Source organism: Carassius carassius, chromosome 33 (assembly GCF_963082965.1).
Source record: "Carassius carassius chromosome 33, fCarCar2.1, whole genome shotgun sequence".
In the NCBI taxonomy this organism is placed as follows: Eukaryota; Metazoa; Chordata; class Actinopteri; order Cypriniformes; family Cyprinidae; genus Carassius; species Carassius carassius.
The window spans coordinates 10,375,910-10,388,831 of record NC_081787.1 but is presented as its reverse complement, the minus strand read 5'-3'; the positions used below and the strand labels follow the sequence as shown (position 1 = coordinate 10,388,831).

At 39.1% G+C, this 12,922-nt stretch overlaps 1 protein-coding gene across 1 annotated transcript; it reads right to left on the bottom strand.

Moving 5' to 3' along the window:
- Positions 1–237: 237 nt before the first annotated feature.
- Positions 238–11,923, bottom strand: LOC132113707 (F-box only protein 38-like). Its single transcript, XM_059521637.1, has 20 exons — positions 11,684–11,923; positions 11,340–11,473; positions 9,158–9,321; positions 8,893–9,058; positions 8,548–8,823; positions 8,207–8,300; positions 7,980–8,110; positions 7,333–7,503; positions 7,019–7,161; positions 6,550–6,748; positions 6,128–6,265; positions 5,866–6,033; positions 5,221–5,757; positions 3,923–4,023; positions 3,726–3,828; positions 3,471–3,637; positions 2,615–2,760; positions 2,152–2,255; positions 1,755–1,868; positions 238–1,470 (listed from the first exon to the last, which is right to left on the bottom strand). Exons 1-20 carry the CDS (start codon positions 11,812–11,814, stop codon positions 1,292–1,294), a joined length of 3,366 nt encoding a protein of 1,121 aa, XP_059377620.1. The 5' UTR covers positions 11,815–11,923; the 3' UTR covers positions 238–1,291.
- Between the last annotated feature and the right edge of the window lie 999 nt (positions 11,924–12,922).

Sequence of the window (12,922 nt, the reverse complement as noted above, 5' to 3'; positions counted from 1 at the left end):
AGAGAAGTTTCTACAGTGCTCAGCTTGGGTGCAGATGCAATCCATGGAGTTTCTTGGCTTTTGAACATGGCAGAGTGGGTCACCCAGAAAAACACAAAGTAGAGCAGCGATTTAACATGTCCTGGACTCAGAATCCTCTTCTACTTAGAGTAGTTTCCTTACCATTCATAACAAACACAAGTTGGTGAACTCTATTCTGCACTAAGCAGGCAGTTTTATAGTATTTGCATTCGTCGGTTTGTCAGTTAAGCAACTTTGTGAAGGATTAGGTAAGGAAGAGGAACGAAACCATCCAGAAACATGCAATGCTGACACTGTTGTCTGTGGTCTGCATTTGTGAAGATGCTTCAACATATGAAGAGAAGGAGTGTGTGAGGAAAAGAGCATGTGCGTCAAGTCATCTGAAGATGAATAAGGGATATGCCTCGCAACTTTATCCACTGTGCTTCTGATTAAAAACTATTCTACTGGAGTTTAATAAAAAGTGGGTTCAACTAAGGGGAAAGACAAAAAATATATATAGATATATTTGTGCATAAAATACTCTCAGCTATTCTTTGTTCCACTTTTTTTTTTAAGCATTATGAAGACCACAGGGAGGAAAACGAGCCACATTTATTCACCGATTCTGCCACGTTCCTCTCGTGGGCCAAGAAACATTTAATCTCTTCACCAGGTTCTGGGTTAAACTGACTTACAGCACTGTTAATAGCAAAAAACACATTGGCCAATGCTTGGGGAAAAGGTGAGAGAAAAACTGAAATAAAATATGAAATCATTAAAACAAAGGTTTTTCAAAAGGTATGCAAAACAAAAACAACTCTACTCCCTACCAAGAACTATATTTCAGTCTCCACCAAAAATCAAACAAGTTATTTTATATGCCACCTATCAAGGCTCTCCAAGTCTTTTCCCATGTGCGCAACAAAACAACTGCTGACACCATCAACCCCTTTACTGCAAGTGTGCCGCTGCTTAATGGAAGGGCTGTCATTCATCCTTCATGTAATGAACACAAGCAAAGCAGCCTGGTGCCACCATTACTCTTCAGTTCATTCGTCTAGAATGAACTCACAAAAAAAGACGATGGCTGATTGAAAGCGATCACTCTCGGTTTCAAGTCAACTCAGAGGTAAAGGCAACTGGAAATGCCTTCGTATTCCACACTGAAGCGGTGTTTAAGATGCCTCTCTGTTCTCACACAGAGGTGGTCAGATCCTGGCAGAGAGTCGAAGAGCTCTCCACACTTCTCTCCAGCATCTCCAGGCCCTCCGGCTGAGCAAGACTTGTTCTAGATGTAGTCGTCATCCACCGGTTCCCCCCGAACGTCGCAGTAGTGAATGAAGACGACCACCACACGCTGGAAAACACCCTTAAGTGTCTGCCGTCGCTCCGAGATCTCCTCACCGATGGTCTCCATGCAGATGTCGGCCGAAAGCTGTCCCTTACGCCGCGGTGCATAGATAGTGGCTGACAGAAAGAACGATTTCAGAGAGTCTGACAAATCAATGCAGCCTTGGTGAACAAGCTTCTTTCAAACACATGAAATTAACCATGCTAAAAAATTATATATTCTATAACTCATTTAATTGTATAATCTAAAGATAAACTGGGAAATAAATGGTTATGTATAAAATATCATGGCTATATAATTCTCCTATAGCTAAGATGCATTTGTTTTTTAATTTCATTGTATTGTGATGAATATTAAAACCTGCACTTTATTCTTTTATGATGGACAGTGTGTTACTTACTACTTTCATCATCCTCAAAGTCATATCGGGCATAACTGTTGGGCTCTGCTGTGCGTAAAGAGCGAAGCCACGGGAAATCTGTGATCATCGAATACGGCGCCCCATCTATTACTCCTAAAGAAAAAGGAGTGTGGGAAAGATCGAATGCCATTACTTTGTAATTCCTTTAAAACTGAAAGGGATTTTGTAAATGTTTATATAGTCAGATTCGACATTATGGGAGTCTGCAACTTTTCTCATCCTTTAAGATGATTTAACTTTGTGGAAGAGATTTGGGAAATGTAAATGCTGTAAATTTCTCCCTCTTCTCTTTCACACATCCTACAATTTGTGTTTCCAGAGGAAGTGAGGGGAACTTGGAGCTAGTCTCAAAGGACCCTGATCTGTTTCCTCTCACCCTCTAAAGTGTAGATGTCTCTGCCCCAGGGATAGCTGGGATACTTCTTTACATCCTGTTCCGTCCGTGTGGCCTCCGGAAAGAATTCATACTTGATGAGTTCTCTTGTGAAAGGATAAAAACACAGCTTGTGAGTCTTTGGGTTACCAGTGATTAGAAAACAGTGCCATCTGGTGAACAAAGCAGGAATCAGATGAGCCATTTAGAAAGCTGGCATGATTGTTGTGTAAGTGTAATGGAGCAGGCCACAAAAAATATATTTATTTTATTGACATTCTTCCTTTTTTAAATATAGCATTATAAAGACGATAAACATTAAAACATTTTTATTCTTGGTATATATCAGAATAAAACAGAAACGGTAAAACAGAAATATTTGTATTCCTGAACAGTGATAGAAACTCAAGTTTAGTGAAGTCTTCCTTTTACCAGTAATGTATTATGGGTAATGTAGTCCACTCACTGGCTAATGTTGGCAATGGTGTCCATCCAGCTACGTACGCGCACTTTGTTCCTGACATTGGGTGGGTTGCTGAACTCATGGATCATAGCAATATGGTATGGATACGGTCCACTGAAAAGCTTTTTTTCCAGAGCCAGAGAATCAATCTGGAGTTTGAAAAGAACGTAACTGTAATATATCATGCTATAAATACCATTTACACAGCTCAAAAACAAAGCTGTAATATAACTCTATATATAAATCCAATCACGTTTGCTGGAAAACATTCGCATGATGTGAAACAGTATTGACTTCTTCATTCCAACTGATATTTACTTTACAAACTATTCTTGCAGTTTCCTTTTTGTAAAACCTCATCCTTGCCACCATCGATATATAATGTTATTTTGATTACATGTTTATTAAAACAATTCAAACAATAAATCATAATAATCTAAATGTTTACATTTGAAAAGCATAAAAATGTGTATGATCAATACATTTATAATATTGCATTCATAAGTTTGGGATCAGTAAGATCTTTAAAGGTTTTTTTTAAATAGTCTCTAAGGCCAGTCAAGGCGGCATTTACTTGAGCAAAAATAACAGACCAAGCAATAGTGACCACATAATAAAAACAGTTACTCTGCAAAGCATCGTCTTTAAGTTTCAATCTTTTTAAAAATTCAGCTTTGCTGTTGAGCCCTGTCTTGATTATGGGAAGAAAAGCTAACTTTAAAATAAACACATTTCTATATTTTATTGAATGTGGCACTTATGCAATCAATAGTAATACTGTATACGCACGAAACAGTTTCATCACAACACAATATTCAGAAACAAATTGATTGTAGCTGCCAAGGCAACCTCAGCTGACCTGCTGCATAGGCCTCATGTAGATGATACGGTTTCTCTCCGGTGGCATCCGTAAGATCTGGTCAAGCACCTGCTTCATGTCCAACTTCTTACATTGTGCGTAATCAAAGCGGTTTACTATGGGGGCACTTTCAACCACCAAGTGTTTCAGCACCCTACAGCGCGTCGCTTGGGGAAAAAACGATCATATTACAAATTAGGATGTGATACAGTTTGAGTCTTATGTCTATGTCAATGTGTCCTGCTATGAACTCACCATGAACAAACATCATTTTGGGGCACTCCTTTAGGACCAGGTCTGTGATGCCACAGTTTGTAAGTGTGATTCCCACTAGATTTTTAGATTTAAGGCCGAGCACCTGTATGATGTGAAAAATATTTTTGATCTGTAAGAAAGTGCATTAAAAAAGCATTTAGTTGAGTGAAACAAGATCATGAACAAGAACAAGACACCTGCACATGGTCGTCTTCAGTCACAGGGTCACTGGTGCTGGTGGACTTGTCTGCCATACGTTTCCTCTTAACCACAACCCGAGGTTTTGCTTTGGGTAGTTCTGGATACACCAAGAGGTGATGAGAAATTAAATGAAAGTCTTTCTATTGGTCAAATTTATCTTTATATTAAATCTCATTTAACTATCTGATTGTCAAGGAAAAAAAATTAACATACAATGGGCAACAAAGCAATATAGATTATTGCTTCCAAAAAATAACTCGTGCATGAATTGAACATAGCTATTAACTCACAAAAATACAAACAAGCGTTATGAAAATGTAAATAATACAAAAATTTAAAAATGAATAACTATATTCAGTAAGGACGGATTAAATGACAGTAAAGACATTTATGAAGTTACCAAATTGTCTATTTCAAATAAATGCCATTTTTTTTTATTAATTAAAGAATCCTACTAAAAGATTTTAAACAGCACAATTTGCCACACTTATAATAATAAGAAATGTTTCTTGATCACCAAATCAACATATTAGAGACTGAAGGATGTGTCATGTTACACCGAAGACCGGAGTAATAGCTGTTCAAATTTCAGCTTTGACATCAAAGGAATACATAATATTTATAAAATATGTATACATTAAATTTGAAAACAGTTATTTTAAACTGTAATCATTTTTTCACTCTATTACTGTTTTTAATGTATTTTTGTAGCCTTGGTGAACATAAGAGACTTCAAAAGCATTAAGCAAAATGCTTCAAAAGCATTAAATAAAAATCTTACCAACTCCATACTTTTGAACTGCAGTATGCTATGTAAGCACTATAAAGTATGTAATTTGTAATATTCAATATAGCAAGTCAAGAAAAAATAGTCACCTTATACTTCACACTAAAACTGCAACACTCAATAATGTGTCTTTCTAATTAGGGTTAGAGATTCCTGATATAAACAAATCTACACTTATGAGACATTCTACAAGATTAGTGGTTTTATGCATACATGCATCTCATCAGAAAAAGTCTAATTTCCTACATGTGCTATTCTTCTCAGCACTGTAGATTCTAGGAGTCAAAAATTGGGGTGGCACTTTATCACAAGGAGATATACTGCACTATAACTGCCAATATAGACTAGCAGTGAAATAATCACGACCCCCAGCATTCCTCCAACTGCTTTTATACTATGCACAAATGCCACACCAGGAGGATCAGCCTTTGCCCAATTGTGCCTTTTTTCCATTGCTCAATTGATTCTCTGACATCCCACTGTGAGGAACCTCTGCTCTCGTCTTACCTGACTCACACACCAGGGGCACAGAGGAAAGTCTGCTGCGGGCACGAGTGACCGGTCTCCTGGGAAACTCTGCACTTTGTCCCTCAGATGAGCCCTGAGTCCTGGGAGGAGCGTTGGAGTGCCTGTCCTCCATCTCCTCTCCTCCGGTTCTCTGCTCTGAGCTGTGACATTGTGATCTATGGTTGTCTCCTCCCACTGGCAGGCTGTGGCCACCACGAGTCCTATTTTCAGAGCCGGGATGAGACCTGCTGCACGTGCAGCGAGTCCTCACCATGCCGTCTTCCCCTCTACCTGTCCCACCCTGGTCATCCGGATTGGCCGAGTCCTCCCTCCAGCGGATTGAGCAAACACAGCTGCCGGCATCGTAGCCTGAAGCAGACTCAGGCCCACTGTTTCTGTCTCTGGCCCCACGCTCAGCCGTCTCAGTGGCCGCCTTCATGTCAGCCTTTATCTGCTCGCTGGTCACCTGGCAGCCTTTCTCACAGCTGAGCTCCTGAGGTTGCGGTCCACGTCTACGCAGTGGAGTTTTCCCTTTACCTGCCAAAATACAGCGTAACAATCATATCAGCATGCGGACAAAGCCTTAAGTGCCTTAACACATTTATGTACTATGAACTGATGCAGAAGATTTTAAACGTGAACTACCATGTGGATTAATAGTTGTACTGCTCTTCTCCTGGGCTTCTGTCTCAGGGTACTGGCCTCGAGAGCGGGCGGCAGCTGGCGTCCTGATTGGACTATACTCATCCTCACTGTCCGAGTCTGAAACCACCACCGACTGCTTCTTCACTGCGGTTTGAACTCCACTAGGTCCTGAATTAAATCAGAAAAGAAATAGCAATACTGGTAATGGCTACTCATCAGGCGTATTCCATCTGTTGACATTATTTGCTAGCTTTTTTCTGACCTGCTTGTTCTTCATCCTGTTCAAGTGAAGGATTAGTAGCCTGGCTGGAACCTTGGGTCTCTTCCTCTGGGTTGGAGGCCGCAAGAACTGGCTCAGGCTCCATGTTGTCTGCCACCATGCCCTCAACATCGGGAATCTCTGATTGAAGTCAAGAAGAAATGTAAACGCAATGCTTTCAGTAAACCGAACAACCGTCAAACACTAGATGTACACAACCGTTCAAAAGTATGTGGTCGGTTAGATTTTGGTAAATGTTTTTGTAAGTAGTCTCTTGTGTGCACCAAGGCTGCATTGATTTGCATCTATCTGACTAGATTTTATAATGCCATTTAATTCCTGTGATGGCAAAGCAGACTTTTCAGCAGCCTTTACTCTAGCCTTATCTTTCTGACCCCAAATTGAATGGTAATGTATATACATACCCTCCGGTCTATGGTGGGGCTGCTGAGGCACATTTTCAGCCTGTTCGTTGTTGTTATTTGGTGGAATGTTTGCATCATTATTGTTCTGATGGTTGTTGTTGTTATTGTTGTCATTATCATTGTTGGAATTCTGATTGCTGACCAGGGCAGACGAAACTCCGATACCCGTGCCTGCACTGAGTCCAACACGGGCACAGCCCTGAGGAGAACAAATAATGTAAACATGCTCCACATCATTTCATCTCCTATAGTCTATATTATTATTTCTTTTTTAATTAATTTATATCGTAAATTATTTACTGTTCAAAAGTACACAGTGTGATTACTGTACATATTTTGATAAGGTTTATATCAGATTAAAGACCCTTCACTGTCCGTTTACTACAAATGTTAAAGATATCTATCTATAAGTGATGGTGTCTAGTTTCTATCACTCAGTCAGCTCTGTATTTATGGGTCGACAGCTCACCTTGGGAGGTTCACGAAACATCTGGTCCAGAGAGATGAATTCCAGGCTGGGAAGCATCTCAATGAACTGACTGAACGACTCTAGCTTGATCGCATGACAGCGCACCAGAGTGAGGTCCACCAATCGACTCCAGCGGGAGTGGTCTTTAACAAAGAGCAGCTAATTAGTCAGATTTAAAATCTGGTAGTAAAATATGCATTAAAAAAACGGTCAACTTTTGAAGATGTTCCAGATAATGCTGATAGAAATAGTACATGGAACTTTTTTTAAATTGGAGTACCCTTTTATGAGCTCAGGAAATACATAAACATTACCTGTGATCCAGTTGTGTGGATTGTGAAGATGTGGACAGTTATAAATGACCAGATACTTGATGGAGGTAAACACCTCATTAACTGCTTTCATTCCTATGTCTGTGATGATTCCTGGATTCTCGATCACATCAGCAAGACCGTATTTGACTAACTCAGCATGGCTCATGTTACCTGTGTGAAATATGTTTTATTGCAGGTAAATGAAGGGTTAGTTCACCCAAAAATCTAAATTCTACTCATTTACTCACCTTAAAGTTGTTCCAAACCCATAAGACTGTTGTTCATCTTTGAAACACAAGTGAATATATATAGAAGGTATCTGTTCCTCTATTGAAAGTCTGTTCAACCAAAACACTTTAAAAAGTTCAGTTTTAACCAAGTCTTCTGAAGAGACATGAACGTTGATCAACACATATACTAAAGCAGATTAAATATGGTAAAAGTATGCTCAAACGTGCTTGCCTGACATGTAATTTCATGAGGTCTTCGTGAACTTTCTGAAACTTGAAGGTTTAGATGGACTGTCATTGGAGGAACAGAAATCGCTCAGGTTTCATAAAAAAAAAATGTTTTGAAGATGAACAAAAGGTTTGGAATGAGATGAGGGTGAGTAATTAATGACAGACATTTTCCGAACAATGACTTACACTGCAACAGAAATTCATCAACATATCCAAGGTGCAAAGTCTCAAACTGGGGGAACTCCAGTTCAGCCATCTTCAGTGCGGAGAACACCCCATCTTTGGTTAAGGAAGGCTGGATTCGAACTTCATGCAACCTGGAGAACCAGAGTGGATTCTGTCAACATCTCTAATTCTATAAAGGAATCAGTGTAAGATTAGAATGTCCTTTAAATGTTTAAACCCAGATTTACCTGCGAGCAGCAGTAATGATGAGGTAGCCCAGATCCACTTCAAGTGCATTTTTACAGGCACCAAATACAATTGTGTGCAAATTACGGAATCCTCCTACAAGATACATACTTTAGCCAATGCGCCACAGACCTGGAACTTTCTTTTAGCAGTGCACTACTGCATACTTTTTTTCCTTGTTCAAAATACGTAAAATACGTGCATTCGCATAGTCAATGAGAAATAGGTATTGCAAGAACAACTTGAACAGTCCAAAAAAAAACATTTTTTGCTTTACAATATTCTGTTCAGCACTTTTAATATGACTCCTATTTATAAGGAGCTGACAAAATGTTCATCTCACCTGACCTCCAGCTATCCTCCACAACATGCTGAACTAGTCCACCCAAGAAGGGCACCCTCACCAGCTCCAGCTGCTCAAGGTTGCGGGCAGAGGCCAGACCGGTGACAAGAGGCACATACTTCAGAGAATTAGTGGGACCGGCACAGTTCCTCATGACGAACGTACGCAAATTCACACAGAGAAAGTCTTTGAAGGGCTGAGGCTTAGTGAGGCGCACCCATTTCAGGTACAGATGCCTGAGCATGGACAGACAGGGGATCTCCGGCACATTGACACCTAGACGAAAGAAAGGTTCGTGACAAGACGACTAAGATTATGTGGAAAACGGTTTGCACTGTCACTCACCAACAAGATGGAGGGTCTGGATTTTAGCTGCAGCTGGAATAGTGAGTTTGTTCTCTGAGGGAATAGGAAACGCTCCATTACGGTTCCTGAACTTCCCTAGAATGTGAACCTGAGGCATGTAGTTCCATATCGCCTCCACCAGCTCCAAATGAGATGTCTCCACACCCTGTAAGTGCAAATATTGTCCTCATTTTCAACCTTGGTTGACAATACATTGACAAACATTTTTATAAACTGAAACAACTATCTCATATCGTAGACTCACTATAAGGTTGGGACAAGCCTGTAGAGCCTCCAAAACACCAGGAATGCTGAAGGCCTCATAACCTCTGACCCTCCTTCTCTCTAGGTAACGTGGATGAAGACCATACAGCTGCTCCAAATCAGGCATCTTCTTCATTAGCATGAGGAAACTGGAGTCTGTAAAACCTGAGTTACACACATCAATTCACACCACTGAATTAAGATAAAAAAAAAAGGGTGTTAAGTGTTGTAAAGCTTAAGGACTGGTAATCTTGGATTCAATGATTTGGAATACTGTTCAAAACTGTTTCAAGAAAGGTTTACATAGGAGTAGATCAATTATATGGAGCTGGAGAAAACATATGATTTTTTTTTGATAAATCATTTTTTTAACTGACATTGATTCGTTATCGATTCTCAAAAGTGGTGAATCGATCTTTTCCGGTATTTATTTTGGCAAACATTTAAAAGAAGATCTGATTAAGTCTTCTCCACTTATTGTCATTCTCTTATTTACCTTTCGCAATGTCACAACAGAAAGCCTGTCACTCATTCAGTGCTTATAATGGCGGAGATACTGTTGACAAGAACCGAGAACAAAGTGTGATCTGCAATGCTCAGGTATAATTCTATAGTAATACTACATATCTGTGGAAGCATTTGACATGTAAACGCACCATAATTTTTGCAATGAATGAATTAATGAATGGCAGATGCTGCAACCATAGACTGTTCACACAAGCGCAGATGGCGCTCGCTGTGTTTTTAACCTCTGTCGTCTCACACTATGATGATACGAATACAAAAATTTCATTGCTCCTCTGCTCCGAGAGTCACTTCATTAGTATTTTTTTGTATGATTTGACAAAACTACTGTCATATCACATACACAGCAGCTGCAAGTTCTTCATGGCAAACCATCAAAATAACATTTATTTTAATGTGAACTATCAAAAATATAATACTATTTAGAAGTCTCAATGTAACAACAATGCTACTACTAGTAAATATTAACAAATCTTTATTATTAAAGGAATAATCATATATATATATATATATATATATATATATATATATTTATTGGGATAAATTAAATTGTTTTATGCCTTCATTTGACTACCAGAAAAATTAATAAGAACATTTTATATGGCCCTTATGATTGTTTTAAAAAGGACCCTATACAAAAAAAGGAAAGGTTTAAAATGTAGGCCTATGGCCTTTCTTTTAATGAATTTTTGTAAACTGATATTTACTGTTCATTTTTTAATAGCATTTGTATTAGAACTATATTCACTGAATGTGTATATATATAAAAAAAAAATTATATAAATATAAAAATCGAGAATCGAATCGAGAGCTTGTGAATCAAAATCGGATTGAAATTGTGACATCTGAATCAATACCCAGCCCTATGCCATGCCTATTAATCGGCTAACCAGAGATCACTAGCACTGGCAAATATCTACCAAAAGCTCTGGATAATAAACACTTTCTTCTTTCAAGTATATATAAAATTTAAAAAAAGGTGTTAATCTCATTTGTCATCACTAAATTCTTCTTATAAAGGTAATATACACTTATTAAAGATCTTGGGGTCAGTTGTTTTTTTTTTTGCATTAAATTAATAAAAAGTGACGGTAAAGACATTTATAATGTTACAAAAGAATTATGTTTCAATAAATGCTGTTCTGTTGAACTTTCTATTCATTGAAGTATCCTGGAAAAAAAAACATCACAGTTTCTACAAAAATATTAAGCAGCACAACTGTTTTCAACATTGATAAATAATGAGAAATATTTCTTGATTAGCCTATTAGAATGATTTCTAGTCTTGACACTAAAAGTATTGGTGCTGAAGATTCCACTTTGCCATCACAGAAATAAATATGTATCCGACATCTTGCATTCTATACATACATATACACACACATACACACACATATATATACATATACACACATATATATATATATATATATATATATATATATATAGATAGATAGATGGATAGATGGATAGATACATAAACCATTTTCAACCACTAGATTAAGTATGGTTAGAAGTATTAAATATAGCGGAGAGTACTAGGTAATAAGTCATAAACAGAGCTGAGAGTAGTACACTGAAAGTCTAATCAAAACATTTAATAAACAAGTCTCCAGGGTAGAGGGATGTGAAATTTGAGCATAAAGAATGTCGTCTACCTGAGGGCATGTACTCCCACCACCGGCTGGCACAAAGGTCCACAACCTTCACCACCCGCAAGTACAGGGTCACCGCCTCCCGCAGTTTCCGTGACAAACACTCCATACACATTATGTCCTGCATGGGTAAGTATCTGTGGGGAGATGGAGTAGTACATCATAATTCAAGCCAACTATACACCGTTGAGTTGATCTATGAAGGTTCTGTCATAAAATCTCTGGAACTGAGAACAGAATCACAGGAACCCTAGTCAAGGCAGATGTTTAGGTTAATGGACTGACAATCATAGCACACTGGTAATACATTTGCTAACTACTGTACTAACTAGTGGTGTTGTACTGACCGGAATATGTGGCAGAGCACCTCATGTGAGAGCTCGTTGATATAGTCTTTAGGTTCCTCATGTCCAAGAGAGCTAAATGTTCCTCCGCCCAAACTATGAGTCCTGGTGACCTTTCGCCGTGGGCCCATCATGTCCAGGGCAGTGAGATATCCACCAAAGGAAGGCAATAAACTCACTCCCTCTGTCCTGATCCTCTTGTTTGGGGCATCAACACACAATCATCACTCCTTCCTAATGAAAAAAATGCATCAATTCATAATCTATAAAGACAAAGAGATAGTGGGTCACTTTCAGGTTACAAGTAAATCCATCTAAACTATCATAATACAAAATGCCCATTTTCTCATGTCAAAAACAAAAGCTCAGTGAGGTAACGTTAACGTAAAACTGACAAAAGCCCCCAATGACAATGGACATACATCTAAACCAAACTGGCTGTAACACTCACAGGCAGCTAGTAAGATCTATGTTATGATATTAACAGTGGTAACGTATTTAAGAGGCATCACAGCGCAAATGAAGAAGAGCTGAGCCGTTCAGTAATCAGCACAGCATGTGAGGAGATCATGATGATGGTGATGCTGTTTCGTGCTGTTCTATCACTACTAGCTCTAGCTAGCAATCAGCTGGTAGCAACCTCACCGCTGTTTTTATAAAGATATATACATAACAGTGCTGTAACAAGACCTTTAAAAAGACGCGTTCAGCAAAAATCTGTCCATTTATCTCTTCTGGTTTTCAGTCGAGCTCACAAGTGCGATTTTTGGTTAGTTTGAAGGTGAGCAGCAGCAGCTGTCTGTCTGGATCCGTGTTCAGTAGCGACGTGAAGCCAGCGTTGGCTTTCCAAAAACAAACAGGAAGTTCAGATTTATTTTTCTCTTACAAAATAAAAGACTCGAATAACGTGCGAATGGACTTGTTCCCTTTCATAGGTCACTTCGATGCTGCGGTGACGTCACCGTATGGGAACACCTCTCGTGTGACGAATGTCTGAAGCCCTATACCATCCCGCCAATCCTATTGGCCAAATAGCACTTGGCGCCGCCCCACGCATGCGTACGCATCGTATACCTGGGTGCCGCACGCTATTTCGCTCAGATTTCATTTCCTTCAGGAAAGTGAATCACCTGTGCCCTAGGAATCATCTCGCGTTCTCAGCGGTTTTCTCCGAGCAGTGTTAACTCCTCTTTGCGGATGCGATGAATTTTCGGAAGTGTAAGGAACCGTGTACCAGGTTCA

Bases quoted from the DNA above. Each gene is read 5' to 3' on its own strand.
- LOC132113707 (XM_059521637.1), bottom strand. From the start codon at position 11,814: ATGATGGGCCCACGGCGAAAGGTCACCAGGACTCATAGTTTGGGCGGA. The intron at 4,024-5,220 runs GTAAGACGAGAG...TGGTGTATCCAG, and splicing joins GCCCCTGGTGTGTGAGTCAG to AACTACCCAAAGCAAAACCT. The intron at 2,256-2,614 runs GTGAGTGGACTA...TCCTTTCACAAG, and splicing joins ACCATTGCCAACATTAGCCA to AGAACTCATCAAGTATGAAT.